At 33.2% G+C, this 12249-nt stretch overlaps 1 protein-coding gene across 5 annotated transcripts in view; it reads right to left on the minus strand.

The window, feature by feature from the left end:
* Positions 1–12249, minus strand: part of SNX13 (sorting nexin 13) — a 139440-nt gene that overhangs the window by 76435 nt on the left and 50756 nt on the right. The window contains exon 2 of one of the 5 annotated variants that reach the window (XM_017526929.2): positions 4424–4490. The exons of the other annotated variants lie outside the window; for them this stretch is intronic. Within the exon in view, the coding sequence (XP_017382418.1) occupies positions 4424–4476 (53 nt within the window). The 5' untranslated portion in view covers positions 4477–4490. The remainder of the gene's footprint in view (positions 1–4423; positions 4491–12249) is intronic. 5 annotated transcript variants of the gene reach the window in all.

The following is a 12249-nucleotide window of genomic DNA, read 5'->3' on the forward strand; positions in this document are numbered from 1 at the left end:
AAAAAAAAAAAAAAGGAAGGAAAGAAGAAAGAAAAGAAAAGAAAGCGCCTTTACCATTAGAAATAACTAGTAACATGGAAATGGTTTAAAGAATGCTGTAAAATATCACACACATAAAAACCTTTAGAAAACTCATGAAAAAGGTGATTACTAATTTTATGAAGTCACCTAGTACTCTATCTCAAAAGCAACAGACCTCAAAATTTACCATTAATTCAGTATACCAGTAAAACAGGTAAAAGCACAACAAATAACCCAAAAACAATTTATATCTCTCCTTGGATTGGGTGATTTTTTAAAATGTTCTTTTTCATAAAATCGCACTAAAATTAACTCACCCTTTAGGAACATATCAAGCAGACAGAAAACAAAGAGTCTATTCATGAAGATGCTAGGCAATGGAGGAACCAAAAAAGTACACCGTAATTCATTATAGTAATTACCCACGCATACAATAAAGAAGCTAGTAAAGAAGCTGACTTAATTACTGTTACTTTTTGGAAAAAAAAAAACCTTAAAGAGTCAGTTTGATATTGAAAAACAAATGGCTGCTTTCAAATAAAAATGTAAGTTATTAATACTAAGGCACAACTATGGTTTGTTGTATACATGAAACTAAAGAGAAAGCCATAAGTATGTGAACACAAAAACAAATTAACATAAAAGGTAACCCTAAGCTCAGTAATCTGAGGAAGAATTAATTAACATTATTTAGAATATAAGAGCCATGCATATAAGCATATAACTAAACTTGGTAACAATATTCAGGCTCAACATAAAACCTAAAATAAAAACTTAAACGTAGCAATCTCCAGAATCTTTTTTATTTAAAAAAAAAAAATTACAATCTGTGTAAGCATCTTTCAAAAATCTTAACATGAATATTTATTCAAAATCATCCATACTTGAAAGTTTATAAAAACAAAATTTACTTAGCATAGACCACAGCTCATTTAATCCATAAAAGGTTCATTCTGATAAATTTAGAAGAAAGCAGAATATATAATCTTTCAAGTTACATCTGTCCTGTTTCATGATACAATGCTATTTAATTTACTGAAATTTTCAAACAAAATAAAAATTACCAATTTAGAAGGCATTTTAAATTCATCTTGATTCACTATAGAGGATGTAAGGACATTTTAAACAAATAAAATCATCAGGCAATGCAAATACATACAAATTATTTTAAATTTGATGTACAGATTTCTATTTTCAATATAGAAATATGCTGAGGGTAGGAAAAATAGAAAAAAAAGTACAGATACCCTATATCTCTTTCTGAGGTTATTTATTTTCCTTCTGCTTGACTTATTTCCACTGACTTGACACAAACTTAATATAAATCTCAACTCAAAAGAACTTTCTAGATTAGGAAGAACAACAATAGCACACTGCTTCCCATTTATCAATTAGAAGGGTATATACTAACAATTTCTAGTAATGTTTGTCTTAACAAAACTGGAAAATACTTTGATGAAAGTGAAGTACTTTCTAAAATCATGACATGATAAATATGTAATAAATGCAATGTGAAAATGAGTAAGAAATACTTCATTTACATAATAGCCATACTTCTACTGCACCTACTACATAGCTTTCTATTAGAGCTCTTAATAGCAACTATTCTAACAGTCGAAACTCTTTTTCACTTTGCTTAACATATTCTCCCATATGTAACTCTTAGTTTAGTAAAACAACTGGGCTATTACATAATGCATCTTATTACTGACACTTGAGTTTATTATTACTAATAAGCTGTAATTTCTTCAATTTAACAATAAAAGCACATAATCCCTATATGGCCAAAAGAATAAGTAACACCACCCACCCTAGCCTGAAAAAATTTACAGTAGGGACCTGAAGCTTATGCATCTTCATGGAATGGTTGCAAGAAAGAATTAAGAAGGTTAACTAGGAATGCAAAAAGTAATGAAATTTTAATTGAAAGCACAAAAGCAAAACAAAACAATAAAGTGTGTCTCTCTGAACATAAATTTTGCATGCCCTTATCTCTGTCTCTAATGCTACCATCCTATCCCTTGCCACCATCCTACTTACAGGTCTCCCACATCCAGTCATCTCCCCTGCATTCCAATTTCCATAGAGCAGTCAAAATTTTAAAATAGGATATATACAGCTCTAAAAACTCTGCAATAACAACCAATTATTATTAGGGCTAGGCACTAGTACCTTCTCTAAGATCTTCCATACCCAAGAGCCCTTATGTATTTCCTCTTCATCAGCATCTATTTCACCCTTTCCTTCCTCTTTATTACACATATCTACAGGTTCTTTTCAATATTTGCATTGTCAAATCCAAATATGCACCTTCTTACCTCAGTGTCTCTGGACAGACTACTCCCTCTGCCAGATTTGCTCTGCACTGCCTACTTTCCACAAATTTCCCTTCTCCTTCCCCATTTACCTGACAATTCCCACTTATACATTACAGTTCATCTAAAATGTCAATTCCACATGCCAGCCTTCATTGACCCCTACCCTCTCCACTATTCCTTCAGACTAGGTCCTATCTCCAGTTACACATTCCAATAATACCAAACTTTTCACTTTTTATAGCTCTTACAACCTAGACTTAAATTCTTTGCTGTCAGAAATCTTAAGAAGGCACAGATTGACTGTGTCTGTTTTCTTTTGTTTTTTTAAATTAGAAACAGAGTCTCACTATGTTGTCCAGGCTGAAGCAGCATGACTATTCACATATTCATAGTGCAGCCTCAAACTTGTGAGCTCAAGTGATCCTCCTACCACAACCTTCTGAGTATGTAGGAGTACAGACACATACCACTGCACTCAACCAACTGTGTTTATTTTATTCACAGTTGTGTCCCCTGTGGAAAAGTAATGTTTCGAACACTATCGCTGGCGCTCAATGCACACTGATTTATTGATTCCTTTTTCAGGGTCAGAGCACTGTGCTTGACGAACGGCAACATGAGGCACAAACAATAATTGCTTCCTTACTCTTTAAAGAGTTAAAATAGAATATGTACTGAGAAGCTCTTTTTGCCCCACAGCTACTTAATGCCAATGCCTTAAAAAGGCAAGAAAAGTCCCAAATATGTGGCTGAGTTTGAGATTCTAAATTGCCTTGCTGTTTCATCTATTCTAAGTAGTGTACAGCTCATCGTCAGAAACACAAAACACCACCAAAATCAAATATTTCTGTAAAAGCATTGGACTGGCACAGATTCACAGGGATTCAAGTAAAAGACTCCCGCAAATGATGCACCTTTTACTCGAATCAAAGGCATCTGTGTCAGTCTATGAAATTCAGCAATCACATCATTTCCCAAAGTTCGTTTTCTCTAACAACACTTATTATATCTTTGAGTCTATGATTATATTAGCTACATAAAACCACACATACACACACAGGGACAGAGTGTATAAAAAACTGGTAATTGGGCAGTAGGTAAATTTAAATATTTGATCAAAAGAGGGAGTCATGAATATATTTCATTTTAACTTAAATTATATAAATCATTCTGTGTAGGACTACGACTTTTTCTCTGGTTGAAGTGCTGCGGAGTGGTATTAACATGACTCGGGTCTTGAAAAAACTACAAACTGTTCCCACACTGAAAAACATATGGTTTACAGTTTCTTTAAAATGGCATGGCAATAAAAACATTTGTGAACAAATCTGCATGTGGAATCCTTGAAGAATTTCTCTCAAATTTCATGGTTGCCTTTTGCTCACTTAATTCAACTACAATCTTCAACCAGCTTTGAGTAATTCCAAAGTGAGTGACTCAGTTTTCATAGAAACTACCTTGCCATATTCATATTTCTTCAATCCAAGTTGAGTGTTAATTAAACCAACTGATTATAATTAAACCATCTGATTATAATAAAAAGTATAACGGGATATATAGGCTCAGAAACAAATACAACTGTGTTTTCAACATGCTTGATTATCCATCTCTTCTAAATCACCAATATTCAAGTCACATCACAGACTAATTGCGGCAGATTTTCTGGAGGTGGGGTCCAGGCATCACACAATTGACTTTTGATAAGCACAACACTCAAAGGGTGGAAATAGAAGTGGATAGATGCAATAGAGCCTAGTCTTAATGCTAAGGTTAACAGTCAGTACAGCATACAAAGGGAATGGAGAGCATTGGCTAATTAAAATCAGTTAAGAGAGCTTTCACTACAGTAGCACAGAATTGGTACCATTTCAAAATCAGCTTAAAATGTTGTTGAAGAGAACTACACACACAAAATCTATAGATAAAGTGGTATGCTGTAATTTAAAGAGGCTTCATTAAAGAGGCTACACTTAAGTCTTGATCAAATAGTAGTATTTATATGAGAGAAGAAAGGACACAGTAATGAGCAGAAGAGGGGAATGAGCATGATAAATATATATGCAAGGGTCATCTTGTAGACTTGCCTGACTAGAGAAGAGGGTGATCGTTTGGCAGTAAAGACGATCCTCACATTCATGGCAGAATACTTTCCTGGAAAAGGTGCCTTATGTCAAAATGATAAAAGTAAAAGCTGCTTTTTCCCCAGAAACAATCCTATAATAAATGTTATGCTCCTGATGCCACATTAGAGATATGACTACTAAGACCTTATTTAAAACAGTAAGAATGGCAGAGTATTCTATATATTGCATAACATGTGTGTATGTATACATATTAAAAACAGAATAGCAGAGTATACTGTATACTGCATATAGTGTATGTATACATATAGACACTATATATATGTAAACATATATATACACACACATATACACACAGAGGTCCACAGAATCTTAGTATTTTAGAACCGAAAGGGGTCTAAAGGGAAAAAGGTATACACACACACACACACACACACACACACACACAAGGACTTGGCTCATTTCAAGGTATGTTAGTAAGATCAATATAATAACCAATCACATGAAATTATAATAATATGTATTAATCTTCTACATAAGATCTTTATCTTCTATGTAAAAAATATATATATATATAAATTTTTGAAAAATCATTAAAATAGAATTCCTAGCTTTTCTGGGTAGATTTTTGACAAGCAACTTTGAGTAGATTTTGAGAAAAGTTTTACTCCATTAGAGGGCCTTCTGATCAACTGACTCACAGACATTTTTGGTTGAGAGACATCAACTGAGTGGCTTATCTGTGAAAGAAAAATATTCCTTCTCCTTTGAGCCTCTCAATCATATACTAACATCCCCTCCTAATTCCCTAGTACAAAGGATATATAGTCTTTACTCTAAATACATAATGCTTTACTTGTTTCCATCCTTCAGAGTCCTTGAAGAACTACTTTGTTAATGGTGTCAAAATCTCAGCCTGAAACCGAATTTGGGCAAAACTGTAATTGTATGCTTCATTTTGAATCCACTAAATCAATCCTCCCCACCACATCAATTCAGTCATAAACACTACATACTACCATAACCATCTCTCTAGAGCCCCCTTTTACTATCCACTATAAGGATTTAGTTGTCAATATTGATTAAAATCATGAAACTAATTTGACCTTCTTCAGAAACATTTCTGAACTTATATTAAACGTATGATTAACCCCTACCATAGTCCTCAAAAAGATATGGGGAATTCCTTCATAGGAGCTAAATTAGCAACCACACAAGGAAATAAGAGTCATTACTTCATGTTTACAAATCTGCCTCTGTCCCCATTCACTTAGCTGTATCCTCTTCAACTGTGGGCTGGAGTAGGCAAACAATTGTGCACATCTCTTCCTATTTCCATGTTCAGTGACTTCATGCTGATTCCTTAAAACTGACTGTGGTGGGGGAACAAACACCTCAGAAAACTTAAAAAATATCAAACTTATAACACTGAAAATTTATTCTTTTCAGCATTCTATAAAGAATAGCAATAGCTTTGCTGTAGAAAAAGTTTTTACTTCATTGATACAAGGGTTTTAATCATTAAGAAAAGATTAGTAAACGTCTTTTATGTTTGGAAACAAGCATTCTTTCTGACCATATAGAAATATGTTAAAAGGTTTAAATAAATGTTATTATCATACTATAAGTCCCTTATTAGTAAAACAATAGAGTAGAAGAATACTTTAATCCCAAAGTAAATTATTTCTCATTAGCAATCCTACACGCTTTAAAAAAAAAATAACTCCCCAAATGATATTCAAAATGTGGAGTGTGGTGTTACTGTGTGCTTTGGGAGGGGATGTGATTGAAAAGAAATCAAGACTAGTGACAACCTGACCAGAGAATCTTAGTATTCTAGAATGGAAAGGTATCTCAAATCATTACCACAATTCCCTGTAATTTCAGAGCCAGAATTTAAATTACATATTCTAGGAGACACAGTGAGACCAAGGTTTTGTTAAACAAATCAGAGTTCCTAACTTTGATTTCAATGTTCTTTCTACTCTACCTTAACAAGAAAACAAAACATCTGATTCACAGAAGTGATAAGCAAATTGGTGGAAACAGACTTAGGCTTGCAGTTTTATATGATTGTATTAAAGGAAATGGTATTTAGTGAGCTATAACACTGCTTAAGAAGTCCAGTTCTATATCCTATGTTTCAATGCATCAATGAGATTCAAATATACAGATGTTCTGAAGGACTCAAATCTCAGAAAATAACAAAAATTTATACAGAAGAACACATGTAAAGTATAGTTATCACTTCGGGAGTATAAAAAACAAGACGTGAACACCTTAGTTAAGATAAAATAAAGGAAAAAAAATAACATGGGGCTAACTGCACATCTTCTTAAGTATAATGTTAGATAATGTATAGAAAACTAAAATCATGAGGTTAACTATTTTAGTAAACAGGAGCATTAATAAAATTACTAAAACTAAGATCTAAGTCCTTCAGAAGATCTGCACATTTCTTCTATATAGAAATGTCTATTCAAATTCTTTCCCCATTTATTAATTAGGTTACTTGTCATTTTATTACTGTGCTGCTGCTTGTTGTTTTAATAAATAGTTTTACTAGACAGTTATGCTCATTTATTTGCATTTTGTCCATAGCTGCTTTTGTGCTACAATGGCAGAGTTGACTACTTGTGACAGAAATGATATGGCCTACAAATCCTAAAATAGTTGCTATTTGGCTCTTTAGAGAAAAAGTTTAGTGACACCTGGAACAGACACTTTTACAGCCATTAAAATATATTTTAAAGATACAAATACATAGAAAATATATTAGAATCAAAACTGTACAAAGTAGCATATGCTATATGATTTTAGCTATATAAAAATTGTGACTATGTATGCACGGTGAAGACATGAAAAGGAAATACATTAAAACATTAACAGTGATCTTTGGATTGTGGGTCTATCACTGAATACAGCTAATTCAGAAAATCTAAAGGAGAAAATTACATTTTACAAAATCATGTATTACTTTACAGACAGAGACCGAAACATTTCATTGTCAGTAATAAAGATACCTAGGATGACTTTTTAAAAAATTAATTTACTTGCCGTTTTTGTTTTCTATTCTTTGTATTCTTATGAACGAAAACGTAAGAATTGTTTTTTCAACTATAGATAACAATTTTGTATAGGCAGCCACTATCTGAAAACAAATACTATCATGGTTTGTACATGATGGAATAGTAAATACCCAACAAACTGTTAACAGAGTTCCCACATGTGACTTTCATGTTAATTTTTTCCACACATTTTAATATTCTCCCATTGGGTGTATGAACATTTCATTTTTCACAGACACTGGGAAAAGGTATGACTGAAAACAAACTATCTATCTAAAGAACAAATCACATATCTATAGAAAATATACAAATGACCAATAAGCATACAAAAAGATGCTCAATATCATTAGCTATCAGGGAAATGCAGATTAAAACTATAATGAAATACTACTTCACACTATGATGAAAATGATAATAAAATACTACTTCACACTCACTACGATGGCAACAATCAAAAAGACAATGATAACTTAAGTGTTGGTCAAAGAGAAGCCTTCATATACTGCTGGTAGAACTGTAACAAAGTAGTCACTTTGAAAAAGTTTACAGTTCCTCAAAAGACTGAACATCATACAATCCAGAAATTATATTCCTAGGTATATACCCAAGAGAAATGAAAGCATCTGTCCCTCAAAAACTTGTACATGAATATTCATAATAGCATTACTCATATGATTCCAAGAGTAGAAACAACCTAAATGCCCATTTAATGACAAAATACAGATGTGGTATGTGCTCAATGATTATTATTCAGCAATAAAAAAGAGTAAGTACTAATATATGCCACAACATGAATGAAACTTGAAAACATAATGCTAAGTAAAAGAAACGGGCACAAAAGACCATGTATCTTATTTCATTCATATAAAATGCTCAGAATAGGCAAATCCACAGAGACAAATAAAAGATTAGTGATTACCTAGAGCTAGAAGCTTGAGGGAATGCAGAAGTGAAGGATAGTGGATTTAAGGTTTCTTTGTGAAGTCATTAAAATGTTCTTAAATTGATTGTGACAAAAGCTGTACAACTCTTCACTGAAGCTACTGACTTTAAGTGGATAAACTGTACAGTTTGTGAATTATATGAATAATAATGAACTATTATCCCTGGTCTATTTTATAGTTTATAAAAACATTAGGCCGGCCTGGGTGGCTCATGTCTGTAACCCCAGCACTTTGGGAGGCTGAGGCGGGTGGATTGCCTGAGCTCAGGAGTTACAACACAGTAAAACCTCGTCTCTACTAAAATGCAAAAAATTAGCTGGACGTGGCAGCGTGCATCTGTAATCCCAGCTACTCTGGAGGCTGAGAAAGAATAGCTGGAACCTGGGAGGCAGAGGCTATGGTGAACCTAGATCACACCACTGCACTCCAGCCTGGGTGACACGTGAGACTCCATCTCAAAAATCATAAAACATTATGACAGAACAGAGACCAAACACACAGATAATATCAGCAAATGCAAATAAAAAAAAAAAAAAAAAAAAAAAAAAAAAAAAGAAACTATTTTCCCCTCTTTTAAATATTTAAATAAAATTTCTAATTTTAAATTAGTTTCTAATTGTTTTTACTGTACTATAATAAATACAATACCTGTCTGAGTATTGTTAGTTTTGACCCAATTTTTAAATGGCAAAGAATATAAAATGGTAAAACAAAAAAAAAGGATAAAACTTTGTTGCACATGTCCAGTATTTGAGTTTTGTTTGCCTTTTTGCAAGTGTAGGGATATACCATTTATTTTCATTATTTCTAAGGCAAAAAGTAGTAAGAAAATTGGTAAAACTTCAAGAATATATTCCCTGTCATTCCCTGTGATATTATATCATTAGTATCACAGCCAGCAAACCCTGAAACCTATGTAGCTATGCCTCCTACCTCCATGGAAAGATCCTTCAGGAAGGAACACAGTGGCATTAAAAATATCTACTTTCTCCTAATCTTGGGGTAAAGAGGGATAAAGATGGAGGGATTTACACCCACATTTCACTTTCAAGATCAACAAGGTTGCTTGTCATACTTTCTGCTACACTATCTTTATCTTCTTTCTCAGAAGCTTGCTCATACTATTCTTGTTTCCTAAAATGTCATTCCTCTCTATCTATCCAATAATCCATTCCTGAAAACCAGTTTTGGTCTCAATCAACTGAGGTCTTCATCAGCTACTCTGGTTCACTCTGTCTCTACATGACAAACTGCTCTCAATACCACAGAAATGATCGTTTTATTTCTCCACGTTTCATGTGCCTTAATTTTGTCCTCCCACCCCACAGCTCTACAAAAAAAAAAAAAAAAAACTAAGAGTCAAAGAATCTGTGTATACACCTTGGAACATAATAGCAACAACAATAATAACAGAGAAGTTAACATTTACTGAACACTTACTATGTGCCAGATTATACAGGCACAGTCAAGTGAGTTGCTAAAAATGTCATTTATTGGTGGGCAAATACTTTACTAAATGAATGTTTCACACATATCATCTCATTTTCCCTGACAACTCTTTAGTCTGCCACAAGCATTAATATTACTATTTTACAGGGTAAAATAAAATTTTCTTTTAGATACACTACAACTTAATTGTAGAGATAGAATTATAATATAGATTTTCTGACACAGGCCAAGGCTGTCTGTCTTACACTGTAATATCTCATTTAAAGGGGGAATAAAAATATATGGGTTATCCACGATTCATCCCCTAAGGCTCCTATCTAATCTGCACCCAAATTCCACAGAGAACACAAGGGTGCTGAAGGAAAGTTTCCTTCCCAAACCGGTACTGGAAAAACAGGTACTAATGCTAAATAAAATGTTATCATTACGAAGTACTCTCACACATGTCATATCATGTGATCCTAACAACCACCTGATAAAGAGATACAAGTTATCATCTCCAGACAAAAAATGTATGTGTTTTGTCCACTAAAGGCCAACAGCTTAGTAAGTAATAGAGCTAAGCTCAAATCCACAACTTCAAACTCAAAACGCTGATTATTTTCTTCCCCTCTCTATCCAAAATTAAGCACTTCATTTTACAGTGACGTTCTGTAATTAGTTCTCAAAGTTGATGAATAAATACAAACACTATAAATCATGGGTTCTAAATGTTTTCTGAGTTCATAGGCAGGCCCCTTAAAAAATCAAATCTATGAAACCACTGGATAGGTTAAAAAAAAAAAAACAAAAAACCCAGTTTTTTTCAGGCTTGAGGGCCCCTGTTAAGAGCCCTATTAAGAACTGTAAGTTAAAGAAGAGAGGTCCTAATCAAATCTATGAAACCACTGGATAGATTAAAAAAAAAAAAACAACACAGTTTTTTTCAGGTTTGTAGGCCCCTGTTAAGAGCCCTATAAAGGACTGTAAGTTAAAGAACAGAGGTTATTTATGCTCCTATCATATGCTTCACAGTACACAGCAGAGAGTACAGAATAAAGATTTCTAAAGTAAATGAATGATTGTAAACAGACCTAATTTTCTTGATGTTGGCACTGGAAATCATGGAGCCTCTTGTAAGTCGTATATTTTTAAAGTAATAGAAAAAGCCAGTGTAGGGAAGTCATTAACAGAGAAGGAACAAATCAAAATTAATGAGTTATACTGCATGCTAAGAACTTTATTTGTTACCATTTTTTAGCCTCAAAGAAGCCTCTAAAGTAGTTATTATCTGTATTTTTTTAGTTTGCCAGAAACTTAAGGTAAATGGCGAAAGATATAAATTTAGATCAGTCTAGGATGCAAAACATCTGCTTTTTCATTAAGCTTGATAGCACTGAAGGTTTTCAAAAGAAAAAAAACTTAAGACATTAAGTGAAAAGAAAGGTGACTATGGAATCGAAAACAGAGGAAGTATTGCAAATAACAGTAAAGAGTAACAGAAAACTAAGATAAATAACCTAGATTATAAAATATTTAATTGGGTGGAAGAAAAAAAACCAAACTTAAGAACAATTTGACTCTAATTCAAACTAACTCACTGGATAACATTAGACTAACCACTTTACCTTTCTGGGCCTTAGCTACCTTGTCAGTAAAATTATGGGTGTTGGATGGCATAAAACCCTAAATTTCTAAATTCTTTCACATTTCAAAACATTGTCACAGTTATTTCATTTCACTACACTGAGCAAACACTTTGTTTTATTTACTGATGTATCCCCAGCACCTAGTTGGTACAAAGTATGCCCAAAATGTTAATTGAGTAAGATGAATTTTGATCCTGAAAATTATCTTGAGAGGAACACACAACAGGGCAGGATTATTGCACTTAATTTATGTATGAGAAAAAACCAAGGTTCAGAGTGAAAAGACACTTGCTCACAGTCCCACAGCTAGAGGTGGAGCTAGAATGCAAACTCAGATTTTCAATTTGGGGGACTAGTTCAAATCTCTTTCCAGGTCTAAATGTGTTACACATTTTTATATACTTTTAAATACTCAGGGCACAAGAACAATTAACTCTTCTTATTCTTACCCTTTCAAAGAAAAAAGTCATCAGGATAGTGTTACTACAGAAATTAATAAATATTTAGAAGACTTATCTGAAAGAATACCTAACAACAGTGTTGCATATGATATAAAAGAGATTAAATCCAAGCTCTGATTTTCTTTGATTATACCAATTATATTTTCTTACCTTCTGTGTTCCACAGTGAGTCTACATCTATAATTCTGGCTGGCAACTTTGTAAACACTTGCTCCTAATCATGAGGGGGGAGGAATACTAATCTATCTCTATAACTATTACTGTTCAAACCATGAACCT

This window comes from Cebus imitator, unplaced genomic scaffold (genome assembly GCF_001604975.1).
Source record: "Cebus imitator isolate Cc_AM_T3 unplaced genomic scaffold, Cebus_imitator-1.0 Scaffold45, whole genome shotgun sequence".
Taxonomy (NCBI): Eukaryota; Metazoa; Chordata; class Mammalia; order Primates; family Cebidae; genus Cebus; species Cebus imitator.